This window comes from Onychostoma macrolepis, chromosome 18 (assembly GCF_012432095.1).
Source record: "Onychostoma macrolepis isolate SWU-2019 chromosome 18, ASM1243209v1, whole genome shotgun sequence".
Taxonomy (NCBI): domain Eukaryota; kingdom Metazoa; phylum Chordata; class Actinopteri; order Cypriniformes; family Cyprinidae; genus Onychostoma; species Onychostoma macrolepis.
This window is the reverse complement of record NC_081172.1, coordinates 28,825,123-28,851,192: the sequence shown is the minus strand read 5'-3', so window position 1 is coordinate 28,851,192 and position 26,070 is coordinate 28,825,123. Positions and strand designations below refer to the sequence as shown.

Sequence of the window (26,070 nt, the reverse complement as noted above, 5' to 3'; positions counted from 1 at the left end):
GGCTGTTTTAAATTTCGATTTGTTTTGAGTGAGGATTGCATAACCTTGTTAAAGAAATTTGATATTTTATTTGTGGAATTTTGTTATTTTCTAACAATAAACATTACATAAACACAAAAATTAAATATAATAATAATGAAAAGGAAATAAAAAACTTAGTACGGGCTAGCTAGTTTGGGCTAAAATATTGGTTTATAGTTTGTACAATTTGTTCTTGTTTTCATCTTCAACATTTTACATATCAGTGTTATGCTTTTACAGTGCAGTTCTTTTTGTAAAAATGTCTTTTCAAATCAAAAAGGTACAGTCAAGGGTCTTTATTCAGCTCAATATATTTACTGTGAAAACATTGGATATCTGAAGCAGTCAGTGGAACTGTTTACAGTAGTCAGTTAGAAATCTCCACTTTTTGCTTTAACATGTATGACATTGATTTTATATATATATATATTTATTTTTATTTTTTTTGTGACATACGTTCATATATAGAGCTCATTCTATAAAAAAGACAAAAAACAAAACTGATCACATATAAAGCATATCTCATTTTTGATTTTAAAAGCAAAGACAGCAACATACTAGTAAACTGATTTACATGTTCCAAAAACAAAGTCTCAGAAAGGTTTTCACTTGCCTCCTCAGGTCTGCTGTCAAAGGAGTTTCAGAGTTTTAAATGCTTATCTTGACTTCACATTCTGATTTAGCTGACTACATTAAAAGCCAAGTCTATAGATTTCTACAATGATGAAAATACTGTAAATATCTGTTATCTTCAAGAGTTTTTTGCTATCCCTTAGTTCAGGAGCCATTAAAAGTTCTATGAACTGAGTCGTGTGTAGCATTTCTGGATGTGATGTCATATGATTTTACCGTCAGGAAAAGAATGGCGACAGATGCAACATTCCTTCCAAATGACTGAGACCAGTCTTTGGTTTATCACAACGCTCTTTGGCTTCCAGCTGGGGAATCTTTGAATTGTTGCATTTGAACCAAGAATACAAAGTAAGACATTAATTACGTGTTACAAAATGACCAGAGTACAAAATGGCACAAAAATACAGTGAACGGAGATGCACTGCAGCTGCTGTGGAGCTGGACAACATGCAGGAAGTGCGGAGATAAATCAGTGGAAGCCACGTGGGCGAATTGTCTAAGCATCAGAGCCTTTTTGTCTGCGCTTGGATGGAGGTACGAGACGGGCAGGCAGCTCAGGGGGCAGGCCATGACCCTCCAGTTTCACTTCAATCAGGTGGCTGGCCAGGGCAAACTCCTCGTCATCCAGCATGCCATCGCGATCCACATCCGAGAGCTTCCAGATGCGGCCCAACACAGAGTTTGGCAGCCGTGTGCTCACCATCCAATCTTTGGCTTTGGTGCCACTTAGCTTGCCTTCGTTCGGCGCTAGGTTGTAGAAGATCTCATCATACTTGGGTTTGTCCTTTGTCACCACCCATTCCTCATCTTCTTCACCCATTTCACCATTTTCATCCACAGTCTCTCCAAAGGGGTCACCTTCCATAAAGGGTCCAGCACGGGTTCCCAAGAAAGCCCCACCTTGGACCCCAGGTTGGACCCCAGCCTCTATTTCTTCCTGCCTAAGAAGGGGCATGAGTTTGGCAATGTCGCTAGACAACAACTCATCCAGCATAGCCATCAAGTTGGGCTTCAGGGCTTTGAACTTGGTGAAGTCATGTGCCATTAGCTGCTCCTAAGGAAAGTCAAGAAAGACTCTTTCAAGCAACAGAAACCTCAAACCTCAAAACAATGACCAGGTGGTTGCACTAACCTGCATCTTGGCACAATCAGGGAAGTCTCCAGGAGAGATATGATGCAGTAGCTGAATCTTGGAGAAGATAACCGGAAGCTGGTAGATCAGGTTCTTCTTTTTATTATCCTTCCTGAAGACAGACGGCATCTCTTGCTTCAAGTAACTGATGATATGGGCATGTACCTATGAGTAAAGCACATGTAAACCCTATTGACCTTCACTGTATTGACATAAAACACTGATATATTATTCAAAATATCTTCTTTTGAAGAAAGCCATACAGGTTTGGAATGACATGCAGTAAGTAAATGATGACAAACCCTTGGGTGAACCAACCCAAGTGTTTGCATTCAATCAGTTTTATCATCAACAATTAAAGCAGTCATTAATGATATTTTATCGTACCCTCACAAGACGGGCCCTCTTGACCAAGTCATTAAGTTTGCGTAGGGCTGCGTTGCGTGGCAGATTCTGGATATCAGAAAACAGGTCTTCTTCCTCCAACTCAAACAGTTTGCGATTGTCGCTCACCATAAGAGGTTCAGACCAGAAGGATCCGATGTACACTCTCAGAACCTCAGGAGTACCAAACACTTTCCCTAGAGACCACATTAAAGCTCCATACACCCGCATGAGCTGCTGGGTATCAACCATATCGGCCTTGTTCAGCACAACACGGAGTTTGTCTTCATTGCCCTTGAGGGCCCCGATGGCCTCTGAGAATTCATCTGAGATCTCCAACTTGTGAGCATCAAAGAGAAGGATGATCCGGTCCACACGTTCAGCAAACCAGCGGAGAACTGCTGGAAAGTCATATCCTACAAAATGAGAGAAGAGGTATAACACAATCAATAAACTGAACAAAACAAAACAGACTAAACTCTTCAATAAAGAGTTTGTGGTGATTCAATTTGATTAGAGAGATTGCAAGAGAGTATTTGAAAATCTGAAAAAAAGGTAAACTTAAATTCTACTTTAATTCTTTAATAAGGGAATGAACTGCAAGAAGCATTGCAAATAACAAAATCAAATTACAACCAACAGTACAATATACAACTATTGGCAACCGTTATAAAATACAATACATTTGATCTTTCGGCTGTTCTTGTTTCCATTTTAACATTGAATTCTATGGTTGGCGGGGCTCTTTTCAGGCTAAACTCACACTGGTTTGTGGATTGTAGAGAAGCATACACTACTGCTGTACAACAGGGGTCTCCAATTCTGCTCCTGGAGAGCTACTGTATTACAAATTTCAGCATCAACCCCAATCAAACATATCTGAACTTGCTAATCATAGGTTACTAAGTAATTACAGACAGGTGTGTTGGAGCAAGGTTGTAGCTGAAGTCTGCAGGATGGTAGCTCTCCAGGAGCATGGTTGGAGAACCTTGGAGCTCATTGTAGGCTTGTCTTGAATATTTGTGCCAAGGTAGCCAACACTACAGCTGGAGGGCTATCTTCCTGCATACTTCACTTCCAACACAAATAATCCTGAACGCATTAATTAGCTGGATCAAGTTTTTTTTTATTAGGGTTGAAGCAGCAGAGTTACCCCTGTTCTATGGATTGTAATTCTAGAACCCAGCTGTTGTGCTCTAATGAAACTATTTTCAAATTTTGAGACCCTATTAGCATTTAACAATCTTCTAGGTGATGCATGTGGTATTAACAATATGCTTAAATAGTTATGTCAACAGTTGAATCCTGCAGACCCTCCTACATCCCCCTAATACATGTAATGCCTTCACATTCCTTCCCTTTCCTCTCCCTGTCACACCTTAATGGCTCAATCTCTCATTATGTGCGTCACTTAAACTGCTGGAAAATATGTGAGGAAATGCAGACATCAACCAGAGAGTGCAACACTGATAAACTAAGATTACCAAACGATGTTCTCTGTGGGAGAGCCCAGAGACAGATCATCTACTGTTTACTCTGAAACATGTCTCAGATCAGTATTGTCATTTTTAAGTACTCCAGTTAATACCTAATACCTGCAGTTTCTCTGAGGGTCTTTATGGGGTTAATTCAGTTTTAACTGTTTAAACAGAAAGTATTTTTGAATTTTACTGGTAGAAATAGTTTGAAAGGCATATTGTGGAGTATTGTAGAGTTTTCACAGGGGACTAGGGGAAAAGGCTAATAATAAATGTTCAACACTGAATTAAAGAGACATTGTAGACATGTTTAAATTAAATAAAATTTCAAGTGGGAAATGGATTGAAATTTGGCATAAAATACTTCCAAACCCATCTCCCCCTACTTTTCCAGTCAGCTTACCTCGACTCACTCTCTGTTTAGCACCGGAGAGGATGCCCGGGGTGTCAATGATGCTGATGCTCTCCAGAACCTGGTTGGGCATCTGAGCACACTGGAATCTGTCAGAGACAGAGAAGAGGTTTAAACACATTTTGTATTGCATTCAGTGATCGAACCAAACTTTAATAAGTTCATTATTCCTCCTGGTTGAATGGGTAAGTCAAGTAAAGACTTAATGTTGTGAGTGTTATAAGTGTCCAAAATTGTGTAAATGTGCTTCAGAGGCACTGTATGTCTCATCATGTTATGCACAAAGCAGCTGCGATTTGATTCCTTAAAAGGGCACAGCACAAATATCAAACATTCAGGAGCTCTTTAGTTAAAATCACTCTCCCACTGAGAAAAGCTGAAAAAATTATCCATTACTCCTATCACAGCTGTTGTATGTGATCTAAGAAGCAGACTTCTAGCGTCACTCCTCCCAGGCCGATCCATTGTGTGGAAGTGGTGCTTGAAACACACAGGGCTTCCTGAGGGAAAATGACCAGCGCTGCCAAAATCAAACAATACTTGCCACTAATGATCTGCGGCATAGAAAAACATGGTCTCTTCCTGCTTTAAATGAGTTTAACGAGTGGAATGCTTCCCTGGGCAGGAAGTTGGAGAAAAGAAGTTCTCAAAACATGTTTGCAAAAATACACCCAAAGAGACCGGGGTAAAACTGGATCTTATAAAGACTCCCTGGCACTTAAAACAGTGTCTCCTCTGGTGCTGACAGACCACTGCAAGCTAATTATGTTGAAACTCTCTTGGCAAGGTTAATGAGATGACTGAGGTATTCAGATGACCTGAACTTGAACTACAGCTTACTTTCCACCCACTGTTTGTTTGGTATCTTACACTGTTAGACATTTCTGTAATTTATGCAGTTATTTACTGTATATCACCCAGTATAATGCTGCAAATTCCCTTTAAAGTAAATAACTGTAATACCCTTTGCATCATGGGAATTTTCTTTGACATCAGACCCCACATACAGAGACTTACTGTATTTTTTAAAATTGCTGTATACTACTGTATTTGCTGTAACGGTCTCTTTGGCGCCATTCTATTGAGGTTGTTTTATTTTCCTAATTTCTTACATTTGGATTTACACGATTTGCCCTGCACCGTGTCTACAACGCTGCGACAGCTTGGGACTGACTACACTAGACGTGTTACATGGCTTGTAATGACTGGAAAATCCGTTTGTCCTTCTTGTCAGAAGCGCGAGCGCTTGGAGTACATCTGTATGTCTGAAATATACCGGGGCATCACTTTACTGTCTGCATCCACTGTAGATAGTATATATAATGGGTTCTATTGTTTTTTATCGAGTCGCACTGTGCCACTCGCGTCCGAGGAAGACACGGAAGCAGAGGGGCAGCGCCGCGGGTTTTTCCCGGGGATGAACCGCCAGAGTGGAAGAGTTCCGGAGAACATCTACGCTGGGTGTCCATGCACCTTACGAGAGAATAAGACCAGCAAGCAAGGTAAAAATATGTGTACGTTTGTCTGTGTGTGTCAGATTTTTGCACACCAGTTTAACCCATAGCAACATTTACCAGTCAACATGGCGGTAAAAAACTTTACTATGGTAAACTGCGCTGTCATTTCAAACGACTTTTGTCAGCTTATTGAATTAAGTTACCGAATTAAACATATTTTTTAACGAGCAACGCTTATCTTATATTAACATTAGGTTAACTAATGTGAAATTTTGTTCAGGTGTTAATGTTGGCCAGTAGCCTGAGAAAATAGTTTTAGAATTAGTTTGTTATAGTTTTTAATGGAATTTAAGATTTACTGCATTTTTTTGTATTTGTGTTTTAAAGGCAACTGCAATGAAGCATCAAGAAAGACATGAGCAGGCCAGCCACCCTGAGACTGACAATTCATGGTAAGAGAACAACTATGGTTTTGAGAGGTTTGTGTATTCTATATGAGGTTTGCCTTTTAAAAGTGTGTCATTTCTACTTCTTGTTTTTCAGAGAAGACTTTTCTGTCACTAACAAAGTGGAGGGTGAGCAAAGGTGGTGGCTACGTTTTGGAGCAGCACCTGGGTTTTGCAGATGGCTATGTATTCTTTCCCATTATATTTCTGTTGCCTGAAGATTCTTTGTGATGATGGACACAACATAATGCACTGCAAAACGTCCTAAGACAGGAGAAATGGCGAAGATGCACTGTTCCAGCATTGGAAGACTGTATTTTTAAGTGTTATACATGCAATGTTTTAAATAAAGCATTTTATATTTTGTAATTGTGTCTGTTTTAATTGAATGCCAGTAATACCTATGTAGAGTAAAAATAAAATTAATTCTATATAAAAATTAATAAAATCTAATGAAATCTATATTAAAATGAATGAATTACAGTAGTATACTGATGAATTGGATTTATTTCAGTAATTTACTGTAAAACAGTACGGTTTGCAACTGTAAATCAAATACAGTTTGCTACTGTAAATCTTAATTACAGTAACTTACTGGCAACAGTTTTATCCAATGGAAGGTTAAATCTTTGTGAATTTTTTAAAATAAAAGATCAAAAGGATTAACAATGCAAATGAATTTTCACAGCCTTCTTTGATCATATTTACCAAGGGTGCCAATATTTTTGGCCATGACTGTATATATATATATATATATATATATATATATATATTAGAAAATAATGATTGACATGTATACACTCAAATGTGTTCAAGGTGTAAGGAAAATATGTTATTACTTTTTACTGAGTTGTTACAACACATGACATTAAATTGAGATCTGTTAAACATTCTGATAATTTGTTCCATATCATTTGTGCTACATGAATGCTACCTATGTCATAAAGCTAGTAAGCAATCACTCAGAACACACTTGCAACCTTGGCAACCTCATAGCAATGCTCTGGCAACCACCCATTCACATTATCTTCAGAAAATGCAAAAATCCCTTTATTCATAAAATGTAAAACTCATAAATATTTGATTATGTAAAGACAACTTTGAAACAAGGTCGTCTCTTTAAACTTTAGTGGACTCCTCTGCATGTTGCAGTTCTGCTTTAGGCACATTAGTGCTCATTACCCTCTCTTGTGATATCGCTCCCTTCCACAAGTTTTCCACAAATAAGGAAAGTCCCTCCTACCTTAGAAATTTGGCACGGACGCTTGAAATTCCGTAGAGCAAAAACTAACACACTGTTTCTCTGTTATCTTCCCTGCGTGCCCAGTGTAAGCAGACGGATCAGTCGACACATTCTTCCACACAACCCACCCTCATTTCTCATGTCATGTCGTACATAGCAGCTCAGTGTAACATCTGCCTGTATGACTCTATTCACCTGTTGAGGAAGGTGTTTCCGAAGGGATTGAGTTTGCGGAAGGGTTTGTTGGGATCCACTATCAGGGCATTTCCAGGAATGATGCCCTCCACGTCTCCGTGCATGATAGCGGTGAAACAGTCGGTGGTGGGCTCCGGCCCTATACGACTCCCTGGGACATCCTGTTCCAGCAGATACCTGTGTTGACAGAACAAAGCCATGGTTACTGTGTTGACATGATAGTTTATAATAACCTTGTGGTTTTATTCTGTCATCTACTAGAACAAACAAACTCTGGTATAGTTCAGGTTAGCTATGTATTTCCATTCAGTAGGTTAAATGACCTAAAACCAACTCTTGAATTTAATATTGAGTTCAAACTGTTATATAGACAGAAAATAAACAGAAAATCACACCGCGTGAGCTCCTATCCAGGGTCATAACCACACAGAGACCATTGTTTTAGCTTCTGTCAAACATACTGTTACTTTAAAGTCCGTGTGATAGGCCTATGTTTGTCACACCACAGAAAAATTTTATTAATCACCCAGCCAAATCTGAATGATAAAAAAAAAAAACGCCAAGTAAATAAAATTTGTCAAAATCTTGAAAAAATAAGCAGTATTCTCTGCTCTCAAACGCTGGGGGCGTGTCCGCTGTCGACGCTGAAACCACGCCCACTCGTGGGAAAGCTGCCGCCTCAATCAACTGTCAAATACCGCTACAACCTTAATGGATGCTTCTTCTAGCCGCTTTACTGGATTTACACAGCTTTATAACAGGTAATATGCATTTACAGCCTAGCTAGTAAACTGTAGGCTGTGGTAATTTACGGTAATATCAGTAACTCACGATTGAGCGCTGAACCACTGATGCTAATACACTTTAGTTATATTGCTAGCCATGTTCAGTGGCTCCAGTGCGTCATCGAGACAGGCCCGCCCAAAAAATCCTGAATACAAAATGGTGAAAAAACTGTTTAACGGTCTAACTCTCCACAATTCAGCACTACATAGTTCACAGTCTTTGTAACTTGTTTTCAGCAATGCATTTCTAACATTTATAATGTGTTTAGATTGCCTTTACACGGACTTTAAACCCCTTAAAAGCCCTAGATTCAGAAAAAGCACAAATTAACTGACTTATGTAGGATCTTACTTGATGAAAGTAGTCTTTCCTGTGGAGTACTGCCCAACCACTAGCACCATGGGTTTGTTGTCAAAGTCGGCGTCCTCCAGACTCGGTGAGTGGAAGTCATGGAAGCCGTAGTACTGCTCCAGGGGCAGGAGTTTCTTTCGATAGAGTGACTTAAGGCCCTCGGTCACTGTCCTGATCACCTCAGGGGCCTTCTTGACATTCTTGCGTCCCCAACGTGACATGTTCGACTTGCGGGAGTGTTCAGTTTCCTTTGCAGTTAATTTATGGCTCTGTTTTGCACTGTTTACGTGTCCTCCGGGATGACTGTGAAGACTCTTCTCTTGCTTACAGTATTTATATAGTGTACCCAAGCGTTCTGCCTCAAAGGTTTACAGTAGTTGAGGGATGTTTATAAAGCAAACTATAGTATACAATGTTGTATAACTTTTAACCCCTGGGTTTCTTCTGTTTTAGTAAATGAATTTTTTTGCCTGAAAAACATAAAAAGGTAAACGGAAGGTTCAGTGGTTAAAGGTTATATTGTATACTTATACTGGCGTTCTACTTCTTGGGTAACAGGCCTTGCTCCCATTAAAATGCCTTTCCATTTATCTTCAAATAAAGAATCTAAAGAGACGTTTTTAGCCTACGGGGGAAAGTCGAGTGCATTGTCCATGCATGTCCCTGGAAAATGTTGGTGCTCCTTTTGGAAACACTTACACACACACCCAAACTCTGGGTCCACAAACACACATTCATAACTTATTTCCGTATATTGAAAAGAGTGAGCCATGTTTTCCAGTGGCGGCTTACAGTGGAAAGTTAAATGAGTGAAGGATTACGGTGTGTAAAGGGCTGAATACACAAGTGATGCATCAAACAAAAGAGTATTCAGTAGTTTTTGTTGAATCCTGACAGGATTTTGCAGTAATTCCACTAATGAGCATTTGGCTCATTGTGGATTCGAAACACTCCCTACAAACGCATCATGCTTATCAAGAGGACTTATTCTGAATCAAAATGGAGTTCATGCAAAAGTAAATGCATGTTTCTCATGTCAAGGTTGTGCCAAATTTAGAGCCTCTGAAAAGACACTAGTTGTGTTGTAATAAAAGTTCAACTTTTGCACAGCCGCCTTGGCAAAAGCATGATGGTTGGGATTTGACTTTATGTAATAAGACTCACATGTTGCGCAGAAGACAGAAAATGCCTTGTGGCATCCTTCGCCACAATTGCAACAGACAGTTGAATTCTTTTAGAGAAGCCTTGAGCTTCAGTTAATTTCCAGAAGTATTACAGAATCAGAATGTTGACATGTGCCAATAATCGGAGGAAAGGCCATTTGCTCCCTCGTTTTCTTGGTTCATCGATGCATGCATCAACAGTTCCGAACTTTATTCTGAAACTATATCTAATCAGAAAGGGATTTTAAAGTGCAACACACATAGCAAAGGTACACTCCAAAAAGTCCAAGATTTGTCCTCTTACCTGAAGAATGCCGAGTCTCAGATTGAAGTCCTTGAAGAGATGATGAACCTTAACAACTCTTTCTACAGCCCTGGAGGTGTTTCTACATGTGAAGATGTATCTTAGAAGAACAATCTTTGTCCAAGGCACCCAAGTAGCACCGAGTCAAACGTTTCAAGTGATGGTTCTCTGATTTTTCATGTATTTCAGATGAGAGGTCTTGATGTGGTCTGCCTGTGCATCTGACTCCTCCAGCAAAATCAGCTCTAAGGCATGCACACAAGTACTGCCTCTTTCCCTGCCTACGTTTCTCTCGGCACCTCTTCTTCAAACACTGCCTGACACAGAAGCAGGGGAGAGCCCTGGACGGCGAGTGATGACAATGGGTTTAAACCAGGGTGGGGACAGGGAGTGAGGGGGCGCATCAGCAAGCTAAGGTGGAGTCAAGCGTTTTATAGGGAGAGTCATTCATTTACATAAAGTACTGCCTGCAAACGTGAGGGTGTGGTGGTGCTTGTCTTTCAGCGGACGCTGCACCATGGGGCAATGTATTCTATTATGATTTCTTTGGCTTTTGTTTGATCTGAGAGATCTGTTTGCAGAGCAGATGTTCACGTGACTCTTGATGCTGGCATGATAGACCACCTTTGAGAGACTTGGCAGATCATTGTGCTCTGTTGCGCCTCTCTGACTCAGACCCGATTAAGCAATGCCCCCTACTGGCCAGTAAGATCATTACATATACACATTGAAGTCAAATAAATCTCTAGCTATCAGCCAAATAAAAAACAAATGAAAAAACAACCAAGTCAAATGGCAAACAGAAACAAGTGTGATTGTTTCATAAAAGAAGCAAGGTTTAATTTACAGTTTTACTAAATGTACAGTTTTTTAAAAAGTGTCATTATACACAATAAATACAATACAAAATTAATCTGTAGTACTATACTTCAAATTCTTACAGTTCTATTTTCTTTTTTCTCTTTACATTATTAATGTTCTTTTTTTTCCATGTCATTGCTTTCGCTGTGTTTGCTTCTGAACGGTTCGAAGATCTTTCAGTGATTCCATCTTAAATGTGTAATAGTGTCTGAACATACATATGCCTACAAAAAAAAAAAAAAAGCATAAATGAGGGAGGCTATGTGTCTGGGAACTTTTCACACACTTCAGAGATGCAAAAATGGCTGTTTTTTGGGATTTTGAATAATATTCACCCAACCTCCAAAAAAAAAGAAAAATAATTTCTTTGATTAAAAAGTTGACCACATTTGCTGTGCTGTGAATGTTTGATTTGAAAATGTGCTCTTGATGCTGGAATGCTTTAAAGGTCAAGAGATTTTCTACAGTTCTGGTGACTTTTCTGTTTGTGAATGCTTCATTGTTAATTCCTGTAGCTGGATAACCAAAAACAGATTACATGTCTTAGGGGAGACAAGAGCACTATATTATTATGCATTAATGAGCCTCTACACAGTGATTTCCAGTTCCCAAAAATATAATTTCATGGTAAAGGGGGACAATTCTAACACGGAGAAGTGATCCATTAGCTTCTCCAAAATAAATTCTCCATAATAACCAAATAAACTACTATTTGATATGACAATTTTCATGATATCACTTAAAAAGTTCCTGCAATCTGCATACGTCACAGTAATTACAAACATTATTTATTAAATGAATGGTCATATATTTAGCTCTCACAAGTTGAAAGAAATCTTTAAATTGGGAAACCGACATAGGAACCGTCCCAGATTCGAACCCAGGAAAAAACAGAGGGCCAAAATTTTGAAAATCATATCAAAGTGCACTTTTTATACTTTAGAAAGTACACTTAAAGGGCCATATGTAAACCAAAAGAACACATTTCATCAGCACAAACCACAGACAAACAAAGCAAACACAGCTGATCATGGGAAAAGTGTCTCCGTTTGCTTCCCCCATCCATTGACATCCTGCTTTTCAGTCTTTCAGTCAACATCGGCTAAAGGGACTGTTATCTACTGTGCGTCTGTGAAACCAAATTTCCATTTTGTCCTCGGCCCCCCACCTGTGGATGCTGGGACATGGGGGCGGACGAGGGTGGTGTGGAGAGGGGAGGCATGGACTGTCTGTAAGAAGGATGGGTTTGGTGCTGATTAGGCAGGTTTTCCCCATGAACCCTCCCTAAAGCCGCTTTCCCAGAGCCTCCATGTCCAGGAGGGCCCTGTTGGAGGTTCAGTATACTGTCTATGGCACACTGCAGGTGCTCATTCAGTGAGTCGTCAGGTGGCGGGCTGCCGCTGGAGAAACTTGCATTGTCCATATCCGGAGAGTCGGACTTACAGCGTTTGGCAGGAAGTGTGGAGTCTCTTGTGCAGGAAGACTCTCCAGGAGAAGGTGGGCCAGGGGCATGCTGATCCATCCTAAAGGTACCCCTTCCTCCCTTTCGGTTTTTGCTCCCTATGCCCTTCAACCGCCCCAAACGGCCACCTTCCTCTGCCTCGTCCTCATCCTCTTTGTCAGAGAACTCTCTGTGATGTTGGTACGCATTTTTGATGCCACGGTAGAGGACATCCTCTACTGCCGCAAGGCTCTGCGACTCGGAATGGGGGTGAGACCGCCCATGTCCGCCCTGCCTCTCTAGTTTCACGCTGGCTATCACAGTCCGTTCAGTTTGAGGAGAGGAACCTTGTGGCTGGGGGGAAGAAGTAATAGGGGGTACTGCTGGTAGAATGGGCAACGTATCTCCACCTCCTCCTGGTACTCCCGGCCTGTGACGTGGACTGATGTTCTCACGGTACGTCTTTCGAAGCGGGAGCCGGCAAGTGGTTAATGGTGGAGTTGCCGTGGACGCTGGGTTCCGTTTAACCCCGCCTACCTCGTGGTGTTCTAGAGTGCCGTTCATCTGTGCCGTAGATGTGGAAGGGGACGATGAAGACCAGGAGGAGGAAAATGAGGGCGTAGGTCCACTAGAGGAAGTTGAGCTACTGGAGGCGGAGCCTGTGTGTGTGGTTACTGTAGTGACTGTGGAAGAGGGGGTGGGGTAAGAAGTTGGAGGAGGAGTTCTAATGACTGTGGCGGGTGGGGTTACATGGGTGGGCTTGACTTTCTGCGGCTGCTCAGGGGGCGGCGGTTGTGGAGTGACTTGGGATTGGGAGTGGACTGGATCTAAAGCAGTGTTGTGAACCACCTTACTAAATCCCGCCTCCTGTTTGATCTTCAGCTTCAAACCTATTCGCTGGCGTGCCTCGTAGGTCTTCATGGGTGGTTTGCTGGTCCGCTGGGGAAGTGCGACATCATCATCGTCATCAGCAGGGCGGGTGGACGGAGTGCGGCTGAAGGAGGCGCTTGGCGTGACTGGCTCTGCAGATGGCCGGACCACGGGAGCAGGCGTAGGCGTGGAGCTGGTGGACCAGGATACCGAAGCTCCCCCTCCACCTTGCTTAATCACCAGCTTGGTAGGAGGGAAGAGGGCAGGGGTAGAAGCAGAAGTGGGGGCAGCAGCTGGAGTAGGTGCAGGGGTTGGGGTTGGGGTTGGAGCAGGGGCAACAGCTGCCACTGGAGCAGGTGCGGCTGCCACAGGTTGACCTGCACCTGCTGCTGCTGATGCTGATGATGATGATGATGATGATGCAGTTCGTACAGAACTCAGCTCCACCTGTACAGGTCTAACTGCACTGCTGTCCAGCAAACAGGAATTGGCCACAAATTCTTCTGTAAACAGTAAGAGATGAAGGTGATTAAATACCACACCATCAGAAAATGCACGGTTCATTCCGGTTTACAATTCACATGCTTTAATGGTAACTTATATTGAACCCTAGTCATTACCTGGTTTCTCCTTGGCCAGAACCCTGTCCTGACTAAGAGCAACCTTCTCCTCCTGAATGAACATCCGGTCAATCATAACCATCTCTGCAGAGGGACCCAGCCTCTGCTCAAGGTAACAAGCACACAAGAGACAAATGAATTTAGGGCCCACAAGGTCCAAACATCAAGAGAGATCAAGTGAGTGAGATTTAAATGATACCTTTGATTCCTCAAAAAGCAAGTGACGATATTTATCCACCATTGCTTGCGTGCGCTTCAAGAGTTGGCATGAGACATTCTCAAATTCATCATCCACTGGACAGAGAAGTGTAAACCGAGAATTACACATCAGCCCCGAAGAGGGTGCCACACAACTACGCTACAGGGACCGTAAAAGAGGGTTCACAAAGAGGTGTGAGCATTTACCTTTGCAGTAGTCTTCCGGGGATGAAGCCATGCCTTGGTACAGGTGGTACGGCAGCAGTCGATGAAGTGTGTCCTCAAATGAGCGGAAAGGAGAGCTGTAGTCAGGATGGAGAACTGAGCCTTGCTGTTTTCGCAGCTGTTCCAGCATCCTACAAACAGATACATGAGCATGCGAGTAGGAAAACGGCTTTAAAGAGCATAGTGCAAAACAACTAGCAAATCATCAACAAATGGTTTCAAACCTTGCATGATGCATACTTAAAGGGTTAGTTCACCCAAACATGAAAATTGTGTCTTCCTCACCCTCATGTTGTTCCAAACCCATAAGACCTTCGCTCATGTAATCAGTGTTGTTTACGCTCAGGAGAAAGCGCACGCATGCTGAACGTAAACAACGCTGATTACATTCTGGGGAAAGCGCGCACATGCGTCATGGTACTCTCCAAAATGGCGAAAGACGTTAACTCGCGGAGAAGAATTGTTGAATAAATCATGTTATTTTTGTTTTCTTTGCACACAAGAAGTATTCTCATAGCTATGCAAAATTTAAGTTGAGCCACTGATGTCACATGGACTGTTTTATCAATGTGCTTACTATGTTTCTGGGTTTGGGAAGTTGTGTTGCTGTCTATGCAGGGTCAGAGAGCTCTCGGATTTCATCAAAAATATCTACATTTGTGTTCCAAGGTCTTATGGGTTTGGAACGACATGAGGGTGAGTAATTAATGACAGAATTTTCATTGTTGGGTGAACTAACCCTTTAATGATTTGTGTTCAATGACTGGCAAGCAGTTTAACAGTAATCCCTTACTGTTAGTTCACCAAAAAAATTTAAATTAGCCCATGTTTTACTCACACCCAAGGCATCCTAGGTGTATAAGACTTTCTTCTTTCAGACAAATCCAATCAGAGTTATATTAAAATTTGTCCTTGCTCTTCCAAGCTTTATAAATGGCAGTCAAATAAAGCGCATCCATCCATAAGAAAACGTGCCTCACACGGTTCCGGGGGTGAATAAAGGCCTCCTGTAGCGAATCGATGCGTTTTTGTAAGAAAAATATCCAAATTTACAAGGGCTGCCCCCTAATAGTCGACCAAAATTTTATTAGTCGCAAAAAAATAAAAATTAAAAAAATTCCACAGGCGAAGTCACGCAGTCTGTGACTAACAGATAGTTAACGGTTAGTCTATGGTAATACAGTACATCAGGCAGGACATACAAACGCTCGCCTATCATTCATCGACCTCAAATATGGCTTATCATCTGAAATATGTAAGTATTAGCAACTTTACATGGCCGCTCAATCTAATGTTAACCTAGAAAAATGTGCACTATTGTGTCTGTGCAGAGTGTGGAAACTGAACAGTTGCTCACTGCAGGACAGATGGTGGCGCCGCTGCGCTCACTTGCTCTTAAAATACTGATCATTTTTGGTCATACAGATAAGAGTAATACATCGTTCAAATCTGTAAAGACTATACGTTTATTTGTGTGCACTCACAATAAAAATAAATTGCGCTTTTATGAAATAACAAAAGCAAACAGGATGCGCTTTCTGCTGTCTCGGTCTGTGAACTTGAGCGTGAAACTCCGTGTATATCTTTACCTTACAAACATAAAAATATATCTATAGAGAGTGAAATATCTACTTTCAAATGAACCAATTCAAATAGAAGACAAATATTCTCAAAATTACGGTATGTAATCCATATGAAATATGCATACAGGTGCATCACTTCTGCAGAGATGATGAGTCAGTGTTGCCGACTTCCTCTCTTAAACCGAAAACAAAGAAAGCACTAGTTTATCAAAATATTAAAATGTTAATGCAGTCTCCTTACTGTTTTTCACTGACACATTCATAATAATTACTTCTGTGGTGCGCTGTGGCAAGATTTATGCGTGTGCTTACGCGCTTTTTAGGCTATATAGGCAATTAAAGGCTCCTAATAATTATTTAAATGGTTTATTAATAAACACACGATTAGTTGACTAATGCTTAAAATGAACAACTACTAGTCGACCAGAAAAATCCTTAGTCGAGGACAGCCCTAATATTTACAATGTTATAAACATTTGTGTCTCACTTCCCCTAACTGTTGTGTGCGGATGACGTAGGACGTGTGTGTAGCGTGATTGGTGACGAACGCAGAAGCAGGGAGGATAGAGCAAAACAACACGCTGGTCACGAATTTAAGTACTAAACGAGGATTTGTAAAGAAAAATGTGGGAGGATTTCGAAATATGCCAAGAGGAGACTGGTTTTCCATTGCTAAAGTAAGGAAACTTTGCTTCCTTTGCTCCTGTAAACAAACTTGCGAGACTAGCATCTCTCACAGGCACATGCGCTATGCCTATGTCTTCCGTCCCGGAACGGCTTGCACGTATGACAGTTCGCGGAAGTGAGAGAAAAGTGTTTATAATGTTGTAAATACGGATATTTTTCTTATAAAAATGCATCAACAATTGCCAAAAACAACTCCAGTTGGATTCGTCTGAAAGAAGAAAGTCATATACAACTAGGATGCCTTGAGGGTGAGTAAAACATGGACTAATTTTCATTTTGGGTTGAACTAACCCTTTAAATGTCACTTATAACATTTGCAATTTATGCTCTGTATACATTATGTATATATTACCTAGCTTCTTTGCTTGGTTCCATACTAAAAGGCCTTTTTAATGTTGAAGTCTGTGAAAAGACAAGCGATACCAAGAGTACCATAAATATAACATCATCCAGTTCATTTTAATAGTCTTATGTAATGTGATTTTGAACCTTACCTGTGTTTGGGGAGCAGGTGGTGGAGGTGCAGGCATTTGAGAGAGTGCAGCACCTAAAACCTGTATCTGCAAACCTGCTTTATTCAGAGTCAGCCCACCAACTGAACTTATGACTCCTGGCTTTGCCTGCAAACCAGAGTGAAGAGAGTGTTCAAATCTGAGTTGAGGTAATTTTTGCAATATCTTTACTGCAAAGGTAAATTATCCAGCCGTAAACTACAGTAAAAATACTAACAACTACATTTCTCTCACCTGAACAGCCTGTGCAAGGTTTGGAGTCGTGATTCCCTGGTTCACTGTAGCCCCAGCAGACACAGCAGAAAATACTTGAGTGTCACTTGCACCTAAGGTGAAGATAACACCGTAAACACAGGAACATTTGAAAGTAAACATCTAAAAGGATAAACATATGCAATCCCCACCTGTAGTAGAGGACTTGACAAGCACAGACTTCTGCTGCAGAAGGGATTGGACTGGCGCTTGGATTGTGCCACTGGCCGTTGAAGTTGCAGCTTGGACTGAAGGCTGATCTGGCATTTTGTTGAACTGGTTTGTGGCCTGTTGCTGAGAGGCCTGGGCTTGTGCCTGAGCTTGTGCCTGTGCCTGAGCTTGCTGCTTAGCCTGGAGAAGAATGTTTTGCTGGACCTGTATAAATCGAAAGCACACAGACAATCATTTAAGTAGAGTTCATATGAAAAAAAACCTTACCCATTACCATTTTTTTCATAGTAAGTAGTCCTGCCCACAGTGACACCTAAATGTTAACAAAGCTCTGCTCTATATAACTGAATTAACCATCAAAAATGTGCTGATGGGTGATTTTGTCAGTTGTGGCAGTATTTTAATTTCAGTGCAAACTTTATCATTTTTACTATATAAAGTATAAGGTGATGGTGCATTACCTGGTGAAGTTTTTCCAAAAGCTGCTTTTGCTGAGGAGAGGGCTGCGTGATGGATGACATTGTCTGCAGCTGCGCACTGACCAGCTGAAGGTGATGCTGCTGTTCTGCAGTCAGCCCCGGCACCACTGTCACCTGCTGTTTCACCACTCCAGCTGGAGGCGAGCTCACAGCAGGCTGGAACTGGAACTGTGCAGGAAGTGGCTGTGGAGGCTTCGGGGAACATGAGGAAGGAGGTATGTCTGGCTGCAGGGCGGTAGGCTGAGGCAGAGTCTGAGGAAGAACTTGAGGCTGGAGCTGCACTTGTATTTGCTGAGGCTGCTGCTGCTGCTGTTGAGGTGGAGGAGCTGACTGTGGTGGTTGTGGAGAACCTCCGATCTGATTGTGTATGATAAAGAGGGGCGGTAGAGAGGAAGGCGTGCAGGAGCGCGAGGGAGTCTGTGCCTGAGACTGAGGCTGGGGCTGTGATGGAGGCCGAGACTGCTGGTGCTGGTGAGGAGACTGGATCTGCTGCCCGATGGTTATGGGAGAAGCTTGTGCAGGTTGAGGACTGTCAGTGAGAGTGGGTGTTGGTGCAGGGGTGACCACAGGCTGAGATGGGGAGGCGCTTTGGATCTTTATAGTCTGTGAATGTGCTGCCGACGGAACCTAGACAGCATAAAAAGAGGAGGAGGAGGAAGAGAAAAAAAAAATAGTCAGTGGATGTTTGGTTAATCAGCCAGTTCATATTTTTAATTCATTATTTTGGGAAAATGTATTTTTAGGGATGCACTGAAATTTCAGCAACAGAAAGTGACACTTTGTTAACAATACAAAAATGCTTTCAATAAAATCACTTCAACAGCAATATGAAAGAGAAAAACACCTTACCAAACTAACATTTTGCAATACTGACATTTCAACTTTTCAATTCTGCAAAGCAACAAAAATAAAAAAAAAAATAAAAAAAAATAAAAAATTCAACATTACATAGGAGAAATGCATTCAGGAAGATCTGGATTTTTATATTTGTTTGAGACTTTTCCTCACTTCTCTGAGAGATTTGATAAGTTTTAAGATAAAAGGGGAACCTCATCGCAAACCACAAAAGTTTACAATCACTGTGTGAATTAGGTCAGGACTTCTGTAAAAATGTATCAACGAGTGAAGCAGAGACATTATACAACAAGCATATGGTAACAGCAGAAAAGACAAAACAATGCTTAAATAGATATGCAATCCCAGGTGCTTCTGAATATATTCTACATTACATTTTTTAATGAGTCACTTTAGGAAATGATAGAACATCGGGTAACTCTAAATGGCTTCATATTTCATGTTGTTTTCCATTTACTTTTAAGCAGTTTCTTTATATTACTGTTGTACAATTCAGTTTCACAATTTTTAATATATGCAAATGGTACCAAAAGCGTAAGAAAAACAAAACGGTATCTGAGTTTCAGTTTCAGTCAAGAATTTCATTTCAGTGCATCACTAAAACAATGACTAACTTGCAATCATACCTTTAAAGTGCAGAAACAAAAAACAGCACGAAAAAAGTGGTGGAAAAAAAAAAACATCACACACAACAACAAGCAACAATAAACAAATACAAGTAGGATAATACAAAAGCAAGAAGAAATAGAAAGGAAAAATCTCTTTTCAAAATCTCAAAGACAGTTTTCATAAAGACTACAACAGCTTAAGTAGTAAAATGTACAAAATATGTCAATTGTACATAAGGTACTCTTCTAACAGATTAGTGCTTTCTGGATAGACACTACTGGGGTTTTAAGGGGGGGTTAAGACAACTGACATAAGGACATAATTTTTGCAGAGAACAACAAAAATTGGTTCACAGAACAGACAAGAAATAAAAATAGTAAAAATCTAAAACTAAAACAGATTTGCTGGTAGAGGGCAAAGGTAATTCGGGGCAGCGAGCAAGTGATCAAGATCAAATCTTTGAAAGTGATCTTGAAAGGAATTAATTTAATTTCTCTTGGGAAGGCTGGGTGGTGGTGGGGGGGGGGGACTGATTGAGGTTAAAAACAGCAGTTACCGAACGTTTGGGTAGCAGAGGTAGTGAGTAGGCTGAGTGTTAATATGAATGGACAGAGTGAGTGACACAGATTTACAGCAGCAAAACTAATAGGAAGAGCCATTGCTCCATCATGACATGCTCATGGGAAAATGCACGAAGATGATGCAAACACACAACCGAAAAATAAAGTCCCTAGAGTTTCATTATTGCATGTGACACCATTTGAAGAGCAACTACTGTTATTTGCATCAACCCATATCCCAATTAGTGTCAATATAGTTCGGCAAGCTTCCTATTAAAAAATGATCATGCAAATAACAGGAGGAAAGAAATGGATATTGAGGGGAAGGTGTTGCATGCAATAATAGTACGGATTTAATGGACAAAATAAACCCATTACACTATAATTATGGTATCAATGACAGAAACGGATACCAGTGCAAAAGAAAGACCTGATGAGAAAACAGGCAAAAACAAGAGTGAGAATGAGTGAAAGAGCAATAAAAAGGCATCCAAGCCTGAGCAATGACAGTAGAGAGACAGGGGGACAGAGAAAGAAAGGGAGTTCTGCTGGGAGACAGTGGTCCAATACGCAGCAGTGGCAGCAACAAGTGGGTGGGGCTTAGTGCGGAGCGTGAGCTCATCTACCTTGTTAACCACTGTTGCCATGTGGGCGGGGCCAAGGGAGGGGCTCGGACTCTGCCTCTGCCGAGTCTCGGCTAACAAGTTGTCATGGCCAGAAGGGGCGGGACCAGAACTGCTGCCGCTGACGATAACAGATGCAGGTACACCCACAGCGGCAGGTGGGTCTTTTCCTGCTTGCTGCTGTTGGTCCTAACATGGGCACATTTATCAGTTGAGGAATGGGAGAGGTAAAACAATCATCCAAACTGGTCAGAGGTCAGCTTGGGGATCAAATGTTGTTATGTTAGCTTATTAGCAAAGACACACAGTTTGCAAACAACAGATAAGGTTTAAAGAGAGCACACTGACCTGCTGCAGGAACATTTGAAGGGACTCCTGACTAAGGATCATGCTGGAACCAGGTGATGTGAACAACACCTTTCCTGGGCTGTGCTGGGCCTGAGGACCCAAACCCACCATTGAGGACGTGGACGTGGCGATAGTTGGGGATGGAGATGAAGAGGAAGGAACCGAAGCTGCTACTGAAACCGGTGGAGTCGTCTGAACGGTGAGAATTGAGGGCTGCGGTTGGGTCTGAGCTGGTTGAGCAGCAGGGTCCGTAGAGCCGCCCAATACCGTGATGCCCTCTCCTGGCTGGCACGGCGCCACGGCCGTCGATCCACTGCTACCATTATTAGGGATGCCACCAGATTGCTGCAATGTCTGTAAACTGACTGCTGGGCTAAGGCTCTCCACAGACAGGGAATTCTGTATCGGCATGCCCTGGATAACCGTTTGTACGTGGCCCGTTACCGGATGGGCTTGTGTCTGCGTTTGCGCCAGGGACACCGGCATTTGGAACAGTGTGGGCTGACCCATCTGACCGGGCTGGAGCTGGATGTGTCCAGAGAGAATATGGGCGGCACCAGGATGGCCCTGTGAGGCCAACACCTGACTTAGGTTGATGTTCTGATTGGCTGTCAAGATCTGATTAGCGATTATCTGCCCTCCAGGCCCCTGACTAGTTATGATGTGACCCCCGGGATGCTGAGTCAGGATCTGACCTCCTGCCTGAAGCCCCGGTAACAGGAACTGGTGGTTTTGGCTCTGCAGGACAGTTTGCGAGGGAATGACAATGCTGCCCTGTTGGTTTAACAAGTGAACACTGAGCGGTTTGCCCGACGCTTGGGGGCCCTGTTGCTTAAACAGCGCTTGAGAGAACTGCGTTCCCTGCGACGTGGCCTGTGTGCTCAAGACTACGTTTGAGCCAGGCTTCCCGAGGAACGTTACATTCTGAGCAGCTGATACTGGGATTTGCTGCACCCCCAGAGCCTTATTAGCGTCATTTGGCAGGGCATGTGGAGCAGGAAGCTGTTGCTGCTGCTTGAAGACTTTGGGTTGGATGGCACCCCCTTGCGGAGGTTTGGGCTGTATTGGCGTTGGTGTTCGCTGGATGATGACATTCTGCATTATTTGGCCTTGAGGCTGGGTTTGAGATCCAATGCCTGCACCCAAAGAGGCATTACCGAAACCCACAATGCCACCTGCAGCGGCCATTGTAGTTGCGCTGTTGTTGGTATTTGTGTTGCTTAAGCAAACAGCCGGCCCATTTAAGGCAGGGGACCCTAGAGTGGCCTTGCCCCCTTGAATTAAAAGTCCTCCCCCTGAACTCAAAACAGAGCCTCCAAGCCCAGCCTGCGTTCCAGCGCTTGCTGCCTCAGGCCCAGGTTGATGCAGTTGGTAGCCACCCATGGTTTTCGTCAAGATCTGCTGCCCAGATGAATTTATTGTCATTACAGTGGGTTGGCCCACAACTTGAATTTGTCCAATGCCCAATTGTCCAGACTGACTGCCATTCGGTAAGGCCTGAAGGCTCGAAATAGGTTGAAGGGTTACATTTCCAAGCCCAACTTGTTGCATGAATGGCTGGACGCTGATAGCTTTGTTCATGACCTGGGGTTGAAGCTGAAGGCCTGGATGTGCCAGGACTGAGCTGAGCATGTCTGGGGTGGCATTAGAAGGTGCAGTAGGGGTGCCTTGGTTTGGAAAAATCTGAGTTGCCCCTCCAATGCCCACCCCAGACAAGCCAGCATCAGGCAGGGGTTGGACCACCTGCGTAAGGCCAGTCAGCCCAAACTGACTGAGGTCGAGCTCAGCATCTGCCTCTTGAAGGCTCTGCTCTGTGATGTTAGCCTCTGCCAGGCTCTGCTGCAAAATGTCACAAGGCTCATGATTTGTCCCAACACCATTGCTTCCGTTGTCTCCTCCCGGAGATCCCCCCAAGATGTCATCTTCCAGAAAGTCCAAATCAACGCTGACTCTTGGAAGGCCTGGCTCATTTGTCGACAGCTGAGCCTGTGGCTGGACCTCAGGAACGTGGCCCTGAAAGACACAGAGAGACCAATGTTAGCCGTTAAACCTCACCACACATTCAGAATGACGAAGAAATAAAATGGCAGGGATGGATCTGGGATGGTAGTAGGCCTCAGGGACTGACTGCTGTAGATGCAGATCTGGTGCGCAATGCATCTGACGCGGATGGTGGGTCTGAGGAACACGTGCTACCAAAAAGGATGGAGACAGGAGGTCGGCACAAATGGGGGATATTACTCACCCCAGTGCTGGAGAAGAACGAGCTGGACGGGTCGCTTGAGCCATCCAAAAGGTCATCAGTGTCCAGCTACAGACAGACATACCCAGGATAGGACAGGCAGAAATCACCACAGCACACAGACAGGCGTGTGAAAGCGACAGGGATCAAATGCATAAGGGGCAAATAGGCAGACAAAGAGGGAAAGGCAAGGGAAGAGCAAAGTGAGGACAGTGCACCAATCAACCAGAACAAAATGCAGGCATAACCAAGTTAAAAGGCCAAGCAAACAGGAAAGAAAACAGGAGTCAAAAGACAGGAAAATTAGATTAGTATGTCACATATGTGAATTACCCAAAGAGGAAAAAAATCAGGGCTGAAATTAAGAGGAGCAATTATGTTCTAAAGAAAAGATAAAGCTGGACAACCGGTTTAGGGGCAGAAATGTAAAAATAACCCGGAAAGGATTGGGAGGTTCAGGGAATTCTTGTTGGGCGTGTGTGCTGTGCTTTTCTGTGATTTATCTGGGTTACACTTTCAAAGTGGGATTTCTGCCTTGCCCACCAGTGGAGCTTGCCCCCACCCTCCCTCCCTCCTTTTGATTCAGTACTCACTTGTGTTTCTGATCCATGAAGAAAATCATTGAGTGCTTGTGGGTCACTGTACAAAAAGAAAGATGTTATTCAGCTGGATTTTCCACGCAACTAACAATCAAACTTGAAGTTATGTGCAAAGTTATCTGTCATTTTTGCTACAACTTACCAAATTACATCTAGCAAGCACCTGCCATCTTCATCATCCATGTCAACTGTAAAAAAAGAAAAAGAAAAAGTGCACAAACATTAGCGCTGTAAACATACGTCCCCCCCCAAATCAGCTAAACATTACACAGAACTCAAAAGCAAATACTTCCTCAGCAGTGAAATGTAGGACATTAAATTCACAGAGTCAATTTGATATTTCAATTGGACCATGAACACTAATGAAAACAAAGTAGAACATCAATTAGCATAAAAGTGAAAACGTTTTAGATGATCAAATTAAATCTAAAGAAAAATAAAAATCACACTGCTGACAAAGACGCAAATAATATTAAAAGCAAAGTAAAAATGCAAGGTAAAGGCAAATGCTGCCAGGAAAATCTAAATCAGTGAGTGTCATGTGTCAAAAAAATGAAAGTTAAACTGTATTAAAAAAAAGAAACATAGCGTGTAAACAAATCAGCAAGCTTGTGGTATTATCCAGGCACATATTTGAAACAAAAAGCATGTTAATGACATTAATATTACGGTTACACCGTTCTGGTGAAACACTACATGGACCGATTTATGTTGGCCTACAAATTCGTTGTTGTGTTGATAATACAAACAAATGTTGAAATATAAAGCATTCTACCGCCTTTACGAGGGTCTATTGCAACATAAAGCGAGTGAATGTTTTCTCATCCTTGGAAAGCAGCAGCTGAACTTTTGTGCACTGTCTGTTGCGCGAGAGAAGTTGAGGGGAAAAGCGCGCGCATCACCTCACACCGTCTCACAGACAGAAAAACACAAGCGAGTGTCAAATATCACGATTTACAGACTCACAAACACCAGTTCTCACGAATTAGTCAGACTTTGACGAGTCCCTGCGCTGTACGCGGTCACAGTCTCGATCTAAACAAATCAAAACCACAAAATGAGGAGGAGGTAGGCGGGGACGCCACTAATGTTTGTTGGGGGTAAAACAGTCTCCGCGAAGAGCACACAGACCATCATTAACAAATATCTGCGAAAGCTTCTGCTGTCAGAGGTCTGTTTTAGGTCATTTTGAGAGCATCTCACATCAGAAGAGCACCGGAGACATGATTGGACACTCTGGACCTGCAGGACACGGCGGTTATTTTCGCATTTGCAAAGCTGTAACAACTCGCTCCACATTCCCTCTGGTGCATATGCTTTTATTTGCAACAATTTTACAAGTTTATCCGCATAGAACGCCTTTAATTCGCCTTTTTTAACGCTCGTTCTGCAGCAGATTCAGTTAGCGGTGGCTAGCTAGCTTCCTAGCTGTAATATGTGCGTTTACAGACGCAATACGAACAAATCTGGCAATAACTGACTGTAAACACGTAGTATTTCTGCCGTAAGAGCGCATTCGCTGGAGCCAGTGCACATAATTGGTGAATATTTGATGTTCGGGCTCCAATAGACGCAATTGCGTAGCCTATCTTTATCCCTGCTAAATATGAGTTTATGTTGGAATACTCTTGGATCAGGGGGGTATGCTTGGGAATTCGCTGTAAAATCACCCTATTCGCCGACCTATGCAGCGGGCCGGCTATATGAAGCAGGAAGAGGTGAGGTCTGCATGCGAATGTTGCAGCGTTGCAATAGTTATTGAGAATTATAGAGAAATAGCTACATTGTATCAAACTCACCCGAGACGATAGAGGTGCAGGCGGCGCGGGGTCTCCAGTACGGCCCTGCACGGGCTCCGCGTTAGGACCCAAGCACAGCGCTCACAAGCAGGAAACAGAGGCCCGCCGCGACCGCCTGATTAATAAACAACACTACACTGTAGTAGTAGTTGTTGTTATTACTACTGCAGCAGCACGCATTTGCCCTTTTTATGCTTTAGTTGTGTATCAGTTTCACTGTAAAAGTAGGGAAATATTGTGCTGCATTAAATTGAATAACATTATCTTGTTTCGCGGTTGTTTACATAAGATACAACGTTCAATGACAATAGTTTAACCTTGATATTAAGAACATTAGACAAGACAAATTACCTACACATTAACATTGTTGGTAATTGTATACATAAGCTAGATTGTAACACTAGCTTTCCTACAATTACAATTATATATACATTAATTACATTAAATGTGTATATAAGCAAGCTGACTAAACCCCCATCCCCCATTTAGGTATCTGCTCTTGAGTAATATATATTTTTTTTGAATTTCAAA

At 42.4% G+C, this 26,070-nt stretch overlaps 2 protein-coding genes across 8 annotated transcripts; both read right to left on the bottom strand.

Moving 5' to 3' along the window:
• ehd2b (EH-domain containing 2b) lies at nucleotides 1-10,143 on the bottom strand. Its single transcript, XM_058750495.1, has 7 exons — nucleotides 10,006-10,143; nucleotides 8,539-9,008; nucleotides 7,402-7,578; nucleotides 4,052-4,149; nucleotides 2,174-2,586; nucleotides 1,787-1,951; nucleotides 1-1,708 (listed from the first exon to the last, which is right to left on the bottom strand). Exons 2-7 carry the CDS (start codon nucleotides 8,757-8,759, stop codon nucleotides 1,151-1,153), a joined length of 1,632 nt encoding a protein of 543 aa, XP_058606478.1. The 5' UTR covers nucleotides 8,760-9,008; nucleotides 10,006-10,143; the 3' UTR covers nucleotides 1-1,150.
• bicra (BRD4 interacting chromatin remodeling complex associated protein) lies at nucleotides 10,002-25,672 on the bottom strand. Of its 7 annotated transcripts, none has more exons than XM_058750487.1 (15): nucleotides 25,540-25,671; nucleotides 23,883-23,928; nucleotides 23,735-23,780; nucleotides 23,145-23,210; nucleotides 20,900-22,912; nucleotides 20,555-20,740; nucleotides 17,887-18,531; nucleotides 17,407-17,629; nucleotides 17,237-17,328; nucleotides 16,985-17,110; nucleotides 16,843-16,892; nucleotides 14,203-14,351; nucleotides 13,997-14,091; nucleotides 13,798-13,903; nucleotides 10,002-13,680 (listed from the first exon to the last, which is right to left on the bottom strand). In XM_058750487.1, the coding sequence occupies exons 2-15, from the start codon at nucleotides 23,921-23,923 to the stop codon at nucleotides 11,981-11,983; spliced, it is 5,538 nt and encodes a 1,845-aa protein (XP_058606470.1). In that variant the 5' UTR covers nucleotides 23,924-23,928; nucleotides 25,540-25,671; the 3' UTR covers nucleotides 10,002-11,980. The 7 variants fall into 7 exon arrangements, with proteins under 7 accessions (XP_058606470.1, XP_058606477.1, XP_058606471.1 ...); XM_058750488.1 differs by having other exon boundaries at nucleotides 10,802-13,680; nucleotides 13,798-13,900; nucleotides 25,540-25,670; XM_058750494.1 differs by lacking the exon at nucleotides 20,555-20,740 and having other exon boundaries at nucleotides 10,801-13,680; nucleotides 25,540-25,672.
• Between the last annotated feature and the right edge of the window lie 398 nt (nucleotides 25,673-26,070).

What these genes read in the sequence shown, in the direction of transcription:
- ehd2b (XM_058750495.1), bottom strand. Translation starts at nt 8,759, where the DNA reads ATGTCACGTTGGGGACGCAAGAATGTCAAGAAGGCCCCTGAGGTGATC. An exon ending in GGAAACACCTTCCTCAACAG is followed by an intron (nt 4,150 to 7,401) that starts GTGAATAGAGTC and finishes TGTCTCTGACAG; the next exon opens with ATTCCAGTGTGCTCAGATGC. An exon ending in CTGATTGTGCCAAGATGCAG is followed by an intron (nt 1,709 to 1,786) that starts GTTAGTGCAACC and finishes GACTTTCCTTAG; the next exon opens with GAGCAGCTAATGGCACATGA.
- bicra (XM_058750487.1), bottom strand. Translation starts at nt 23,923, where the DNA reads ATGGATGATGAAGATGGCAGGTGCTTGCTAGATGTAATTTG. An exon ending in TTCATGGATCAGAAACACAA is followed by an intron (nt 23,211 to 23,734) that starts GTGAGTACTGAA and finishes GTCTGTCTGTAG; the next exon opens with CTGGACACTGATGACCTTTT. An exon ending in TGCTTTTTGAGGAATCAAAG is followed by an intron (nt 13,904 to 13,996) that starts GTATCATTTAAA and finishes TGTTACCTTGAG; the next exon opens with CAGAGGCTGGGTCCCTCTGC.